This window comes from Musca autumnalis, unplaced genomic scaffold (genome assembly GCF_047663935.1).
Source record: "Musca autumnalis isolate F117 unplaced genomic scaffold, ASM4766393v1 scaffold_3, whole genome shotgun sequence".
NCBI classification, from domain to species: domain Eukaryota; kingdom Metazoa; phylum Arthropoda; class Insecta; order Diptera; family Muscidae; genus Musca; species Musca autumnalis.
In genome coordinates, this window is record NW_027411866.1 from 260,517,037 (window position 1) to 260,535,894 (window position 18,858).

Here is an 18,858-nt window from a genome sequence, read left to right on the forward strand (position 1 = left end):
ATTGTAGAAATCTGTACCCCACAAATTTCTAAGGAATATTAGTCTCCAAATGTGCTATTTTCGACTATTTCATGAAATATTTTTATCTCTTAATAAATTTTGAGTTGAATGAACCACTTGTAGGCTGTGGTTGTGGGCCTAGTTGGTACCTTTTACTGTTAATAAGACCTGGTACTTTTATAGTCGATCTGGCAACCCCCCTGATCGAGCTATTCTGTAGGCAATATTTATTGTAATTGATGGAAGTCTATCCTGGTGAACTAAAAATGCTCATAAAATGTCTCAGTTTTCAGATATTCCCGGTTTGAGACCTATTGGACATCGTTTACGTGTAATACGATCTGGTACCCCCTTGGTCCATATGGTAACCCTCTTAGTGGGGATATTCCATGCCTTATATTGTTAATACTTGTTAGCAACTAATCCTTGTTAAGAATAAAATTCATAAGATGTCATGATTTTTAAGTATTTACCAAAAACATGGGGTATTTTGGAACCTGAATTACATTTTGAAAACATTTTCTTGGCACCTTGCATTACATGTTAATTATTCTTTTGGTTATTATTATTGAACTAAGCGGGTTAATGTTTTATTTATCCATTCATTTTGGTCTTAAACAAGTCGATCAACTAATTTTTACAAAAAACCCGATATTTTTATCACAACTATTTGTCATTTTTTAGTAATTAATGCATGAAAAGTGTTCGTTTTCTCAGTTTGAAAACAATTGCTTGTCAAACTGTATTTCTGAAGGCCTTTGGATAATTTGTTTTATAAAATCTTTGATTTAAAGTTATGAACAAACGTTTTTTATATGCATGCATGCGATTGATTTTTATTTAAAACAAACGCTTAATTATCGCGATTTTGACCCAATCTGTTTCAGACTTATGTAGAATGGTCCGATATTGAAGATTACATTCAATTTCTATAAGAAATAACTTTGTTTAATACCGCTTTGCTATCTTTTACAAAATTGTCTCACTTTGTCTGAAATTCTACCATCGGAAATATCTTTAGAAAAGGGTTCTGAGTTGCGATTTTTTGAGTTATATCACTTTTTTGTAGGTGGCCTCCTTGTAGCAAACATTTTTTTTTAATTTTTAGTTTCCAAACCAAACTTTTGGTGTAGAAAATTATAAACACTAAAAAGCACTCGCTTTGAACTAAAAGGACATCACAAGAAGGCCTGTAAATACTAACAAATTGTAAAAAAATCCACTAGCGGGATGATATTTTATGTACGTTATAATTGTAGTCGTTTTAAGAAGTATGTCCGCCGTCATTAATTTTTGCTTCATTAAAAGGCCATATAACCTATAGAGCATCGATGCGGAAACTTTTTAACTGTAGGGCAAAAGTTAAAACGCATGTCTTAATATTTGTCAATCTCAGCACGGCTATGTGGTCATGGTAGAACAAATACAAGGTAAAGTTAATACTACAACAAATACAACTCGAACAACAACCACAAAGGAATTTGTTTTTGTTTGTAACGTTACTGCCAGTTGTATTTGTAAACAAAACAAGGAAATGTAAATTATTGGAATTTAAAAAACTAATAATTTTTCACATTTGGTTGAATATTTTGGAAAACATGAATGAAAATTCGTTACATTTTCAATTTTTATGTTTCCACATCATTCCACTAAATGCACAAATTCTCGCAGAAAGTAGAATTCTTGCAGAAAAGTTTGGGGTCGCTGGAAATTCATAGAAAAAGGAGAAGCTGTTTCAATGTTTTGTTTTAGAAATCGAAGAAGCACATGTTTATTAGGGCTTTATTTTTTTAAATTTTAACAAAATACCTCACATATTAACAAACGTTGTATCGCCTCTACAAGCGGGGATTTACTGCGCGGTTTATCGTTCGAACTTGGAGGAGGTTACATATCATTGATATGAAGAAGTCTTTCTGGGAAATGGTTTTTTCCGAATGATATATTTTTTTTTTCTCAAAAAATATATGTCCCTAATGTACATCGAAATAGAAATAAATGTATAAAATGTCATATGAAATTTGACACTAACGTTACAACCCAGTTCAGTCAGCTGTGTATTGCTGCTACCTTTTCTTATTCTACCATGCTATGTGGTGGTATTTTTGATATTTGGAAAAAATGCAAAAAATTATAACCCTAGTATACACACTTTGTAGCACATTGGATTTAATTAAAATAATGCCACCTCATTGAAAGATTTTTTGAGATAAAGTGATTAGTTACGTCATTTTATTTTACCCTTTTTAAATCATAGCTTCGATAAGTAGAATAACAGCGAACATTCTCCTCTAGAAATTCTATTTAGTCATATATCTATGTATGTATATATCAGGTTTCTCCATTTTCTTCTATGTACAGTAATCATGATAACTCGGGCACCCGTTAAATTTTCCGGTTTATCGAGATATGTCTACTCGATAATCCGGACACCACTATATCTCTCATTTTAATGTTCGGTTTTAGCAATAACACTGCTCAACAAAATTGAAAAAGTTGAATGTTTCAGACGAAGTTGCAGTTGTTTCTAGATGAAATCGGCGAGTTATTTTCAAATCCGGCCCCGGGTTTTCTCCATCAGCTCTTGTTTTTGAGATATAGCTCAAAATCGGTTTTTAAGAGTTTAACACAAACTTTCGTTATTTTCGGATACAAACAAATATTTTTTGTGGGTTTTTCGACATTAATATATTAAGGAGATGTTGTACGCTTGATACAAATCGTAATTGAAATAGTTATGGTGAGTATATATCAAAAAATATAGAAAATATACGACGGACCTTGTAAAAATTGCTTATTTTGAGTACTTTAAGCTGTAATTACGTCATCGGTGGAAGTCATAGGATCTTCATATGGCAATGCGGATATGCTTAGAGTGTCTACTATATAGTCCAGTATTCAAATTTATAATATAAAGTTCATAGCGCCCATGATTCGGCCATAACCTAAAAATCATCATGAAGACTGCCATTGAAAAGTAAATGGCTTTTGTGGTAATGATATCACTGGTAAATTATTTCCCTTTAGCACTCTTCATGGCGATTTTTAGGTTATGGCCGAATCATGGGCGCTATGAACTTAATATTAAAAAATTGAATACTGGACTATATAGTAGACACCCTAAGCATATCCGGAGTACCATATGAAGATCCTATGACTTCCACCGATGACGTAATTACAGCTTAAAGTACTCAAAATAAGCAATTTTTACAAGGTCCGTCGTATATTTTCTATATTTTTTGATATATACTCACCATAACTATTTCAAAAACGATTTATATTGAGCGTACAACATCTCCTTAATATATTAATGTCGAAAAACCCACAAAAAATATTTGTTTGTATCCGAAAATAACGAAAGTCTGAGTTAAACTCGTAAAAACCGATTTTGAGCTATATCTCAAAAACAAGAGCTGATGGAGAAAAACCGAGGACGGATTTGAAAATAACTCGCCGATTTCATCTAAAAACAACCGCAACTTCGGTTGAAACAAAAGTCCTGTTGACCAGTATAATAATTAAAGAAGTATTATATGCCTACCACGAGTGACTTAATCATAGAAGATTCTTTTTCTATGTAGATGGTAATATGAAGCCAGTGAGGTAATACTCCAGACTTAAACAATCATAGAAAATAATTTATTTTTAATTTATTCGGAAATCCGAACAATTCGGACACCGGTTTCATTCGGACAAAAAGTTTCAGATAGATGTATTGTCAGCCTGTGACTGTACAAAAGAACAATAACAAAAGAACCCAAGATAAATAAAATGTTCGTAGAAGTTTTGGACAATTTCAGAGTAGTTTTTTAAATTTTTGAGTGGTATATAGCATTGTAAAAACAACTTAGGTGCGAGAGATGCATGAAGGGAGACAATAAGCAAAACAAGTAAGCCGAGGCTATAGTCGGGTCGGGGCCGACTATGTAATACCCTACACCACTACCCCTGTTCATAAGCTTTTGACTAATAAAATTCAAAATATTAAAATTGGGATAGCTTAGCGCTTTTGCTCTGAATGTCTTCATTAACACAGGTCAATTTTTTTGAAACGCATTTAAGTGCATCGACATTACAACCCAAATAAAAAATGGAGAAGTGGGATGTATGCCAACCATCAATAGGCTTCCTTCTGTGTTAGACCCCCATCAACCCCCAAAATTTCGTGAGGATCCGATCAAAATTTCTTAGTGTGATTGCACAAAAATGGAAAAAGGGATGCATTACCGACTATTGCGATATCTCTGTTGTTTGACCACCTATGACAAACTACTTCACATCGTTGTAAAGGTGATATTTTCTACTTTCCTTGCCAGGTTTTGCTTTCGATATACCTCCTACAGAAGGGAGATATTAACTTTGAAATAAAACGTTGGTCTTTTTTCCAAATATTTTTTTTTCACATTCCGACCCCTGAATAACATCCGACCATTATCAAAAATCAAAAGGTTTTTTCCTCAGTGGGACCCCCAATAACACCCAAAATTTCGTGACGATCCAATTAAAATTGCGACCTGTAGCGTAATTTCCAAAAAAGTGGAAAAGTGGGATGTATTACCGACTATTGCGATATCTCCGTTATTTGGATACCTACGTCAACCTGCTTTACATCATTGTAATGATGGGATTTTTTACTTTCATTGTCAGACTTTGCTTTTGGAAGGTCCGGAACCAAAGCTGTGATATTCGTCATTACTATTAAAATCACAAAAATGAAAAGTTGTGTTCTATTAGCGGCTTTTGCGATATCTTAGTTGTTTGACCACCTACGACAACCTACGTAACACCGTTGCAAAGGCGATATTTTCTGCTTTCATCAGCAGGTTCTGCTTTTGATATACCCCTTTTAGAAGCAGAAATATTCGCTTTGAAATAAAACGTTGACTTTTTCTCCAAATAAGTTTTTTGCCCATTCCGACCTCTGAATATTATCCGACTATCACCAAAATCAATAGGCTTCTTTCTCTGTAGGATCCCCATTAGCCCCCAAAATTTCGTGACGATCCGATTAAAATTGCGACCTGTAGCGTGATTACAAAAAAATTAAAAAATGGGATGTATTGCCGACTATTGTGATATCTCCGTTATGTGGCCACATACGCCAACCTACTTTGCATCACTGTAAAGATGGGATTTTCTACTTTCATAGTCAGACTTTGTTTTTGGATGATCCCCATCCCAAGCTGTATATTCGTCATTGTTATTAAAATCGCAAAAATAAAATGTTGGGTTCTATTAGCGGCTATTGCAATATATTCGTTGTTTGATCACCTACGAGAACCTACTTTACATCATTAGAAAGGCGATATTTTCTACTTTCATGGCCAGGTTCTGCTTTTGGTATACCCCATATTGAAGCTGAGATATTCGCTTTGGAAAAAACGTTGTCGTTTTCTCCAAATAAGTTTTTTGCCCATTACGACCTCTAAATATTATTCGACCATCACCAAAATCAATAGGCTTCTTCATCTGTGTGACCCCTATTAACCCTCAAAATTTCGTGACGATCCGATCAAAATTGAGACCTATAGCGTGATTTCCAAAAAAGTGGAAAAATGGGATGTATTAACTACTACTGCGATATCTCCGTTATTTGGTCACCTACGCCGACCTAGTTTACATCATTGTAAAGATAGGATCTTCTACTTTCACAGTCAGGCTTTGCTTTTGGAAAGTCCCCAACCAAAGCTGTGATACTCGTCATTATAATTAAAATTGCAAAAATGAAAATTTCGGTTTTATTTGCGACTATTGTGATATCTTCGTTGTTTGATCACCTACGAGAACCTACTTTACATCATTAAAAAGGCGATATTTTCTACTTTTATTGTCAGGTTATGCTTTTGGTATACCCCGTATAGAAACTGAGATATTCGCTTTGGAAAAAACGCTGTCTTTTTATCCACATAAGTTTTTTGCCCATTCCGACCCCTAAATATTATCCGACCATCACCAAAATCAATAGGCTTCTTCCCCTCCGGGACCCCCATCAACATCCAAAATTTCGTGACGATCCGATCAAAATTGCGACCTGTAGCGTGATTACAAGGTTTAGATGGACAGACGGACGGACGGACGGACTGACGGACGGACACACATAGCCAGATCGACTCAGCTCGTCGAGACATCCATTTTGGTATATATAAGTATGGGTCTACGACCATTATTTCGATGCGTTACAAACTTTTTGGCCAAAACCAACTTATAATACCCTCCCCACATAGTGGTGTAGAGTATAAAAATGTAGTCTTGATTACAATGACTATATGCCATTAAAAATTCCACAGGCCATAGTCCCAGGAACTGGATCCCATGCGGAGAGTCATTCCTTTCGACACTTATCGTGCCAAACAAGCATTTTAGTTGATTTTTTGAGCTTTCACGAACCACAGACGTGCCCACGAAGAAAATTTTATCGTTGTAATCTGAATCAAATGATTTAACTTCAATGAAAGTTTCGAGCAGCTCTAAAACTGAAATTACCAAAGTTTTTAACTTTAGTGTGGGAGTTACTCGAAGATGTTGTCCTATATAGACCTTCTGGGAACTTTGAGAGAAATTTTATAATGAACCAAGGTTGGACCAATACCAATCACACCTATCAATCATCGTGACCATCAGACATTTAAGCTTGTTACCGTAGGACTTTTTAGAGCTTTTGGGTCATTATGTACAGAAAGCATGGAATTGGTCTCATAAAACATTATGTGGGTGTAAACAGGATCACATGGACTCTACAATAGCCATTAAACTGTATTTGAGCAAAAATTTTGAGCTTTTGTTTAATTAATTTAATTAATATTCTGTGAGGGAGGTATCCGAAAGTGTTCCCCGATATGTACATTGTAAGGAATTGCCCGCTGCACAGTGGTCGAAACCACTGATCTAACGGCGCGAAATTAATAACTTTGTAAACGAATTCAGATAAGTTTCTGACATTTTGCCCAACCTCAGCCTGTGTCTGTGGGTAATAATGGACTAAAAATATGAACAACATCGGCTGATGTTTTGGTATAGCCAACATATAACGATTTTCCCACATTTTCCTAGAAATGTATCTCTAATTTATTAAATAGGGTTCCTAGTGGTCACAAAACATTTCCACCACAACCTGTGGACGTAGGTCTACGTTTTGGTATTGCACCCATATAAAGGTACCTAGCAATATTCGGTTTTTTGAAGATTTAATCCATAGAACGGTACCTCCCGATTTTCGGTATTTTGAAGTTTGTGGTCTCAATATTCCTCCGAAATGGCTAAAATTTGGTATTTAGTCTTCGCGGGGGGTATAAAACATTCCCTTAGAATTTTGTCTGCATAGGCCCAAGCCTTCATATAGCCCCCATAGAACGGTACCGCCCGATTTTTTGGTATTTTGAAGGTTGTGGACTCAATATTCCTCCGAAATGGCTACAATTTGGTATTTAGACTTCACTGGGAGTATAAAACTTTCGCCAAGAATTTTGTCGGTATAGGCCCAAGCCTTCATATAGCCCGCATAGAACGGTACCTCCCGATTTTCGATATTTTGAAGGTTGTGGCCTCAATATTACGCCGAAGTGGATGTAATTAGGTGTTTAGTCATAATATGGGGTATAAAACTTCCCATATGAAATTTGTTGGTATAGTTCCACACATTTATATAGCCCCCATAGAAAGGTACCTCCCGAATTTCGGTGTTTTGAATGTTATGGCCACAATAATCAATCGAAGTGGCTGAAATTTGGTATTTAGTGTTCATTGGGGGTATTCAACTTTCTCCTCTAATGTTGTCGGTATAGGTCCACCCCTTCATATAGCTCCCATTGGACGGTACCTCCCGATTTTGGATATTTTGAAAGTTGTTGCCTCAACATTCCACCAAATTGGTTGAAATTTGGTGTTTAGTCTTCATTTGGGGTATAAAACTTTCCATATGAAATTTGTCGGTATAGGTCCATGCCTTTATATAGCCCCCATAGAACGGTAGCTCCAGATTTTCGTAAATCTAAAGGTTGTGACGTCAATATCCCACCGACATGACTGGATTTTGTTATTTAGTCTTCCAGGGGGTTATAATTATTATTAGTATAAGTCCACATCTTCCTTCATCCCCCACAGAAGCATACCTTTTAATTTTTGGTATTTTTTAGGTTTTAGCCGCATTGTCTTACCGAAATATCGGAAATTTGTAATTAGTCTTCTTTGAGTCTAGAAACTTTTCGCATGAATTTGTCGGTATTTAGATCGAAGAAATTTGCTGAAATTTGGTAATTAAACGAAAGGAAAATAATTGTTCCATTTTACTTCAATATAACTCGTGGTGAAGGGCATAAGTTTAGACAAAATATTTCGAGGACAAAATTTTGGACCAAATCGGTTAATCCATTACCGTGTCCTCCAGCCATAGAGAGGCAGGGCGGGTACAAACGTATATATGAAAAAACATACCGTACGAAAATATGAATGCATTACTTCAAAGTTTAAGTCCACTAAAATTTAAATAAAATAGTCCTTCTGGTGTAAACGCAACGGTAATTTATTTTACAGTTTTTTTAGACATTAATCCTATCTACATAATACGAAATGGGTTCTATAACGATAATGCTTTCCCCAATATTTGTCCAAACCTACAGCTTACAATATTTTTACCTAGTCGTTGGTTTCCTTAATGCCTATTTAGTATCAAATTCTACACATAAGTTATAAATCAATGATTTAGTACGTAAAGTCGAAATCTAAATCAGTTTCCGACGTGTAAAATCAAGCCTATAATAATGTAAATAAAAAACTTTTCTCACCGTGAATATTTGATATGGCTGGAGCAGATAGGTGAACGCTTTTCAGTCTCCATAGTTTAAATGTTAGTAGCGTTTTCATATTAAATTATGTCCACAAATTTATCTTTTTTTGGGCATGACTTTGATTCTAAAATACTGATTGTATGTTCCATAATATTGTTTTCAAAAAGGAAGCGTTAAAAAAATGCAACTAAATTTAATTCATTAACAAATTTATGAGATACCTCCTTCGTTATGTGCTCCTAAATGATCTGTGTGTGCGTGGATTGTGTACAAAAACAAAAATATAACAAAATGCCTACGGTCAAAAAATGTATACAAATATTTTTGTGTGTTTCTATCGCTGTGTCAGTGTAATTTGTAGAATTGCCTATTTCTAACAATAAAATCCTATTAAACAACAAATTCTTCTAAATTTAAATATATATAAATGGGTGCATATTTTTATATTTCACTTATAATTTATTAAGTATAAATGTATAGATTTTTACAAATCCATACATACATACATATGTATGTATTTAATTCTATCCACGTCTTCTCAAAACTATCCAAATTTCTTTGATGTAACAAACTTTTCTAAGTGTAGAAGTGTGTGTGTGTGTGTGCGTGTGTTTGGACAACCGAGTGTATGTTTGTGTGTGTGAAACTCAAATAATCCTCTTACAAAGATATTTGAATGTGTTAATGTGTTATGTGTATATTTATTATATTCGTATGTGTATATGTGTTGAAAACTATTTTTGAAATGAAAATATTATCATTATTCGTATAATTCTTAAAATAATAAATATAAGTTTATATTATCATATGTGTGTGTATATGTTTTGTAAAAATCTCTTCGTGTCGTTTCACTCACTCACTTTTCCTCCATCTATCTATCCACAAATCATATCAAGCAAAGTATGGGTGTGAGTGTGTAATACAAAACTCTTTAATTTTCTTTAAGTGTATTTGTGGGAATCAATAATATTTTTCAATATATTGTTGTTTTTAGAGTTTATTATTCTAAACATATATTTTTAATTTATTTTTTTTTTAATCAATTGAAAATATTTTCTAAGGAGTTATTTTCGAGAAATCATAAGAAACTGATAAAGTTATGTACTTAAGAAAAGTTTATTCACTTTTTTATTTTTATCCTAATATATTAACCCTCACATAAATGTAAGAACATTGTGGGCCAAAACTCGCAGTTTCCAGGCATATCTTCCCTTACCGATAAGTTAGAAAAAAATAATTCGAATTAACCCGTTCATACGACATGGTACATACATACTTCATACAAACATGGCTCATATTTTCATACATTTTGTTTGCTGATTTTAAAGAAAGTTTCAACCAAAAGACATGCAAAATTAGTTGATATGAACTGGAAAAATACTTTTCGTTCCTTCAACCATCTATTTTATTTTAAATTCTATTCTTTTCATTCATTTTGTCTATTTTTTCTTAAAATTGCGATATTTTCAACACATTTTTCAAATGTTCTATTTTCAAAATTAACGAGAGAGACCTGCCAAAATAAATTTTTTGTGTACAGACTTCCAGGCAGGTATTTGATTTAGTTTTTAGATTTGTACGCAAATTTGAAACAATCGACAAGAAGTGTAACTCAATGAAAGAAAAGAAAAAATTTACTATGTTTTGAATATATACTAATCGTTTCACCGTTTACTTTTCATTCATGCTTTGTAGTTTTTATAAAACAAATTGTTCGCCAAGGGGAAAGGCAGGGAAGACTAGTTTCGATCCTCGCCACAGGATTTCATCAGTTCCCTTGTTTTTTGTTGGTGGATATTCTCCACCGAAGTTATTTTTCAATAACAGCTTCAACAAAGTTTTTCTAAAACTGTTGTTGTTTTTCAAATTTGTTTAAATTTTGTATTTTGTCTCTCATAATTAATTTATTTCGATAAATACTCTCATTTGCTAGAGATGGGACATATCTTGTCGTCGATCGGAGAGTAATTTAAATTGATCAATGTACAAAATCGTATACTGCGTCAAAAAGGGATCTACAAGTGGTGTCGCACTATGTGTGGCACACAGTTCGATAAATAGGAGGTGCCACATCATTGAGTTAAAAATAAAGTCGGGTTGCAATCATTAATATGAGAAAAGGCAATGGAGTATCTTCTGAGATATTCGTGGGAAAGGCGACTGTTTCCCTCAGAAAACCCATTAACAAACACTTATTTTTTGATCCTTGAACACAGGATGATAAATTGAGAAATAAAACAAGAAATCTCTTCTTATTGTCGTACTATACTAATATTCATGGGTGTCACCGAAGTGCATAGATCAGCATGACCGTCTTGCGGGCTGAATGCCTAAGTTCGGCTCTTTGAAAATAAAATCACATGTTTCTACAATGGCTAAAGTCCCGCAAAAATTCTCGACATATGTATATTGCGTCAAAAAAGCAATATACAAGTGATGTCACACTATATGTGGAACACAGTACGATAAATAGGAGGTGCCATATCATTGAGCTAAAAATAAAGTCGGGTTGCACTCATTTATATGAGAAAAGACAAAGGAGTGTCTTCTGAGATATTCGTGGGAAAGGCGACTGTTTCCCTCAGAAAACCCATCAACATCGAAACGAAGTGTTTCGAGTGCTGCTTTCACTGATTCGTGTTGCCTTCATAAGTCCATACAATAGTAGTCTGTATATGATACAAAGACAAGAAGAACATTTTCAAATTTAATGCCAGAAATTGATTTAAATTATTTAATAATTTAATTTAAATCCATTGCATTAATGGATATAAAGTGTATGGGAAAAATGTTAAGTGAACTACTAACCTGTTTCTATTTTCAATTCAGTATGGCTATGCATTTCTTCTATTGATTCATTTGGTTGAATAGTGAAAGTGCCTTTCAAACATTGAATAGATTTCTACATCTCAGAAATGCATTTGTAAGTTTACATATGTATGTATGTGCATAACTAAAACTCGCAACACATACACACACTTACAGTGCAATGTATTCGGGATGAAGTGAACTAATTAAACCTGTTCGTCAGAGTTTACTTAAACTCTGTGAAGGACATATGGTATGGCTGTAAAAAATAACTCCAGTCGAAAGGGGTTAGTGAGGGAGTGCCAACTGCTATAGCCAGCCAGCAACAAACAACAATTGTGGTATACTGTTGTAGATGTAAATATATCCAAACAAAAAATATTGTTCACTTGACCCCGACCGTCCTGCAGACCACCTGAATCCTTCATGGAGAGCATTTCATTATTGCATTACCAATGATATATGTATGTTGAGTGAATTTGTATGACTGTATCTGTGTGTGTGTGTTTGGGATTGTGTTGATAATAGAGAGGGATCGATTGGAGGTTACTAATTAATTATTTATTATTTCAGTGGCTTTACATGGCTATTCTATTCTCTTGTTTTCTTTTGAATGTAACACATTTGTTGTATACAAATCAATTCATCTTTTATGCATGAACTACCATACTACTACACAAACACACTCGTACACACATACTTACACACAAAAAAGAATTACACACATAGTTTTTTTTTCTTTTGGGTGTTTCGAGGGACTATGTGTGTGGGAATATGCTTTGATAGATGAATGGATGGATGGTTGGCGAGGAATTGTTGTCCTGAAACTGTCCATCATCAATGAATGAATGAAAGCATGAAAAAAAGGTCAATATCCATTTGAACAATGCGCGCTTTTGGGATTACCATTGTCATGGCGTGCAGAGATTCTTCTTGTCCCAGCAACAACAACAGCTATAAATACAAGAAGGATGGGTGATGAAGGATTTATTGTCAGTTAACGTCAACTATTTAAATGCAAATTTACTTAATTTAGTTGTATTGTATTCTAACAAAACATATCAATTACTTTACATATATATTTTCTGCCACTACAACAACAACATCATCAATAATGGAATAAAATGTTGTAACCACCACATCAATGGCAACGAATTGACAAAATGCAAACAAAAAAACACCATGGAAAACCAATGTTCATCAACGACTATCCATCGATCAATTAAAAACAAATAATATTTATAAAAACAAAATAATTAAAAACCCTAAATAATTAACATATTAAACCAACGCACATTTCAAATATCAAATGTGGAATGGAATGGATTCTCCAAACGACCAACAAATTTGTTTGTGCATATTTGAAATAATATCCATTAATTTAATTAAATATTTCCATTATTTCATTGCCAACAACAAATCCAAAACAAACAATGAATTCATATTTTTCAACACACATTTTCAACAACATTTACATTTGCTTACACAACAATAATGATAACAATAATAAAATAATACTTTTTTATTTAAATTACCAACTACCGCCACAACCATCACCACCACCACCACATACACAAAACTGAATTGTAACTCGTATAGAGAACTACCATGGCTCAAATACAGTATTCCTAGTTGGTGTACTAATGTCAGTTGTTGGGTTCGTTTTTGTAACATTCACCTTGATGGCACTGTGCTACAGGTCAGTTGTAGTACATAGAAACTTCTCCCTGTGTCTGAGGTTAGTTGAAAAGAAGTAATGAAAAACAAACAAAATAATTGAAGAAAACAATGCTGAAAAAGCGATTGAAAGCTAAACAATCGAATTCTGTTATACGATTCTTTGGTTGATAAACAAATCAATTTGTTGTAATTACTTTTATTATTATTTTGATTTTGCATAAACAAAAAAAAAAACAAAACTATTAACGAGGAAAATAGATAATCATTGCCACATTGCCCCCCAAAACCTCAAAACCACACCGTCACCTCCACCACTACCACAACTAAAACACTCTCGTAGACGCCACAAATTACACACCAAAGTCAATACATTAAACTCAGACCACTGCAGCAAAAATGGTTTCCACCAAAAAGCAAAAAAAAAACACGGGTAGACACGAAACAGAAAAAATGTCATTATCAATACTTTCTCTCATTAATGTTCACTATTCAAGAGGAAAACAAAAAAGAAGAATGAAATACAAACATCTCTATGCTAAAATCCTTGATTTTTATTTTGTAAATAAAAATTTTTCATTTAGTTTATTATTTTTTTTAACTCTGTCTTTGTGTGGTTGCCTTGTGGGCAACTCATTGTCTGAATTCATATTTTTTTTTTTGTTTCTTATGGACATTTCAAATATAATTGTTTTGCTTTTTTGCCTCAAAATTTATTCATACATATTTTTTTGTTTGTTTGTACAATCAACAAAACTTTTATACTCGCTGTATATCTGTTAATATCACACACTCTCTCTATCTCTTTGTGTCTGTCTGTGTTTCCATTATCGGTGTATATACATATATGATTTTGTGTTTGTTTGTAGTTTTCGCTTGTATCTGCTATCTACATGTGTTTCATAACTCGATGTTGTGTTTCAAAAAAAAACCAAAAAACGCTATAAATTCCAATCAAACCATGTTCCCGCCTCCCCCACCTGCTCTTTGTTCATCATCATCATCTCACACACAATATTATGCCTTGTGAATGTTATGACAAGACATCAGGATTAAAAAAAAAACAAACAAAAATCTTCATTCCCTAAATTTGCTTTAACACAATGTAATCAACAATAATCACAATGCTTGTTAATTGGCACCCTAAACCCATTCACTACTACCATGGATACAAATCGGTACTTTTCCATGGAACATTAAAATGTTAAAGGCATCACTTCATCACCATAATCACCATTACTTTCCTCACCACTACCACCACCCAACCACACTTTTCCCAAGCTCAGTTTTGCAAAGCTATTACCACAACCACTGCAAGCTCTCTGCCACCTCCTCCGTTCAGTAAAAAACGAAGAAATCAACTTCATTAAATTCAATGTTTTAATTTGTAACAAATTTTTTTGTGTTTCAATTTATTAATGAAAAGCCAAACAACAAAAAATTAATCAACATGGAAATATCAGTATTTCTCTGTGAAAAAAAAATCAAAAACCAAGAAACGAAGCAAATTTCAAAAATTGCAAAAGAAACGTATATACATTTAGCCAAAGAACGAATATACGTTGTTGGAAATGAAACAAAAAAATGCAAAACCAATGTGAGACCGAATAAAGAAAATTTTTCATTACTACTTTTATGGTTGCCGTCGTCATTGTGACTGTTAGCATTTATGTAGACTCAGTACTCTCAGTATCCAGTATTCACAAAACAACTTGTACTTGTTCCACAATTCAGTGATTTTAGAATAAAAAAAAAAACAAAACAACTACAAAAATACCGAGAAGAAAAATATCCAAATCCTACTATCAATACGTACCATCCAACAATATTTTCCATCAAACGTTATTCATACCAACAAACTAACGTTCATTTCAACATTGGAGAAATTAGTAAAATAAGAAAACCGAAAATGTTCTTAAAATGTTTTTATTTTCTCTTTTGCCAAGAAAACACAACAACAAAAAAGAAAATAAAAACCCTAACATATGATACATGGAACTAAAAAGAAAAAACTATTATTTTCTATCGCTGCACATCACTGCGACTTCACCTTTCTCCCCATCCTATCGTTGTCAATTCCATTTAACTCTTTTCTTTACAATCGGCCAAGACGAAATATTTACAAATGGCGATTGTATTGAAAATTCAATAATCATTAAATCAGACCAACAACAATGTCACCAAGAACCCAAAACAATCCAGGTAAGTTTTTTCTATCTTTTCTCCACACACACACATATTATGCCAATTGCCGTACAAACTGCAGCCGTGTTCAAAATAATAATTCAGGTTCAAATTTAATTTATTAATTTAAAATAAAATTAAGGTCAAAATACCTTGTTGAAAATACCATACTATGTTTATTCAAACTCAATCATACAACGGCCTTGATCATCCCAATTGTGTACATAATTGACTAATTGTATTTTAACCGACTTTAAGCTAGACAGACAGCACGTAAATAAATATCGTTCGGTTTTGTAATTTTTTTGCAAAAATTTATATATAACCATCTGAGATAAATTGTCGAATTTATCCAAAAAAGTAAAAAGGTATCAGTCAGTATTGCCGACAGAGATATAACCTGCCTGCGACTGTAAAAAAGCAGTAACAGATCCTTAGTTTTAAAAACAAATGAGCCTAGACTGTAGTCGGAAGGGGGCCGACAATGTGAAACCCAACAAAACTACCCCTGTGCATGAGCTTTCGACTACCACCAAACTCAATATGCATCATTCTCTCTGCGACCCCCATTAGCAACCAAAATTTGAAGTGAATATACGATCAAAATTGCAACCTGCAGCGTGATTATAAAAAATTGAAAAATGTTGTGCATTACCGACAATTGTGATATCTCCATTGTTTTACAATCTTCACCAATACGAAAGGGAGTACGAAAGGGAGTAAAAAAGGAAACCAAAACAGCGGAAACGATTGGTTTTGGATCCGTCATTAAAACAAAATCTGCAATATTATCCCATTTTCCGAAATGCCATTTCTTGAATAGGATCGTTGTTTTTGAACGTGGAAGCTTGAAAATTTGCCAGAGCATGTATTTTAACTTTATGTATCAGATCCCATCAAAAAACGAATTTCGATTTGCCTCTGGGTTTCGTCTTCGGGCATTTTTGGTGACGATATGTGGGTTGGAACTGCAATCAGCGTTACCGACAGTTTTTGGTCGGAAATTGTCAAAAAAAATTGTCAAATCGTCAACAAAATTTGGAAAATCGTCAAAAAATCGTCGTCATGATCCAAAACTAGGTTAGGTTACCGTTTAATGCGATTTCTTAGCCGATAGGTTTGTCAATGAGACTGACAACATAAAATATACAACCCACAGCAATAAATATAACACAATCTCAATTAAAGGGTTGTCCCTAGCTGGGCAGACCAAAAAAACTAATTTTCTTGAATTGTTTTCAAAGAAACTAGCAAATTTTTTTTAAGTTCGTTCATCAAGAAAGAAAGAGCACATCTTATACTACTTTTGGTATTTTTGTTGTTGAAAAAGATTGCAAAGTCTTGTGGTAAATGGCTATCTGCGTAACCCTTTTTTGTAAAAGCGTCGAAAACGGATGGGTCGGATGTTTGTAAGCATTTTAAGAACCTATTAATCTTGCTTTAAGGTGAAACAGAATTTTAAACAAACTTTTTTTATAAAAAAATTTAACCGTAATAGTCAAAATTTCGATTTAACAAAAAAAATTGATTGATTTTTTTCGTCAAAAAATCTGGCAAAATTTTTTTTTAAAACTGTCTCGCTTAATTGCAAGCCTTTTATTTATTTAATAAGCTCACCAAACCATGTGAAGATCGGTCAATTCGGTATCGAGCTATCGTTGGCACCGACTTCAAAAATGCCATTTCGAGAAAAACGCGTTTAAAGTATCTATGCTACATAAAAATCTCAAGAAATTGCTTTCCTCTTAATTTTTTTTGCGGCACTTTTGTCGCCTTTTTTTTTGAAAGTGACAAGTAGATGTAACCCCTTAGGTACCGCTATAAAACAGCTTTCAGAAGATGATAGTTTTCCCCGTGGTTTTCTAGTTTGAAGTAATGCAGCACGGTAAAGCTGGGTACACATTGCCAGTTTTGAATGACAGATTAGCTCAAACATCGCTTGCTTGCAGTGACCGTCCATGTTTGCCGGTACACGTACATTTGGTTGATGGGCAGTCGAAAATCGACAAAAACTCTCATTAAAGAGGACGTGGGTCGGAAGTATTATATCTCCAAAATTTTTCAAGGAAGATTTTCATTCATTAAAAATCCTACATGAAAATTTTCAGCTGATGTAAATCCAAGATGAGGCAAAAACTATGAAATTACCTCTATTCCAGATATGTGCCTAATTAAGCCAATCCGTCTTGAAATTGTTTAAAAACATTAAAATAGCTCATGAGACCGAGTTTGGAATATTCCTTTCCTTAAATTCTGGTCAAAATATAGTTATCATGTTTTATTTCATGCAATTCAAATCGTCATTTTTCAATTTTAGGCCAAAAAAATCGTCAAAATGACGATAAATCGTCAAATTCGGCAACACTGACTGCAATGCAGTTATTCATTTACAAATTTTTTGAGGTAAACTCTTCCACTGATCCGAAAAGTTCAGTTCAAACCATTGATCTCAATTTTGCACACAGAACCGTCACTTTTTCATCATCGACCAGATCAAATATTTTTAAAGAATGGAACGTTTTTAAAACTTTTAAAAAAATGTATGATTCAAATACATACAAATGTATGATCATACGGCTCGGGATTATGACGGACTGCTTTGCAAATGCCTCTATAATCAGCTGATACATCAACCTTTTTAGTTTGCAAAAAGGACGTTTTACATATAAGCACCACATAATTTTATGTAAGATATACGACCAAAAAAAATGGATTTTTTTCAAATTTTAAAATATGCGTTGTATTTGAGCGCATACATCATCACAATTTGCATCAATTAAAAGGCCAGAAGTCCACCTTTCATAATCAATGCGTTTATAAAGCAAAATAGCTGTCAAGTATACATTTTCGATGCAAAATAAATAATTAAATAGAAATTACCAGAAGTTTATTCAAAAGTTCGGTCCTTGGCTCCGCCAAATATCATTCGATTATTATCCAAAGTTGTAGGCTGCTCCTTTGCAATGTAACCCAAACATGGATGACGCTAATCATTATATCTGACCTACATTAGCTGTAATAATCATTCAAAATATAAATTTTCCTGTGGACTTACGACCTTTTCGTACTTAAATTTTCACATTTTATGGACTTACGACCTTTTCCGACAGGTACAAAAACATATAGAAAAAACGCGACATAATACCATTTTCTTTATATCATACGACGTGTTTTGACTTGCACAATCATTCTGTAACAAAAACGCAATTTAAAAAAAATCGACGTAATACCCTCCCCAAATATAGTATAACATAACATTTTCTTATTCGACAAAAGAAGTCTTGAAAATTTTCAGTTTAATAGATATAACAGTGGCTTTAATTTTCCTACTGACAGACCTAATCAACACACCCTACACAGGATAGACAGAGTCTTGAAAATGTTCAGTGTAAATGTTTAAGCCGAC

At 33.6% G+C, this 18,858-nt stretch overlaps 1 protein-coding gene across 25 annotated transcripts in view; it reads left to right on the forward strand.

Moving 5' to 3' along the window:
- The window catches only part of mmd (disintegrin and metalloproteinase domain-containing protein mind-meld), a 670,172-nt gene that overhangs the window by 598,794 nt on the left and 52,520 nt on the right, over positions 1 to 18,858 (forward strand). For 16 of the 25 annotated variants that reach the window (XR_012411845.1, XR_012411846.1, XM_073978215.1 and 13 more), the window contains one exon: positions 13,191 to 13,329. Coding sequence is in view for 22 of the 25 variants with exons in the window: in XM_073978215.1 (XP_073834316.1) it covers positions 13,191 to 13,329 (139 nt within the window). In the remaining 3 variants the exon portion in view is untranslated. The remainder of the gene's footprint in view (positions 1 to 13,190; positions 13,330 to 18,858) is intronic. The other 9 variants (XR_012411847.1, XM_073978235.1, XM_073978218.1 and 6 more) reach the window with 1 other exon arrangement.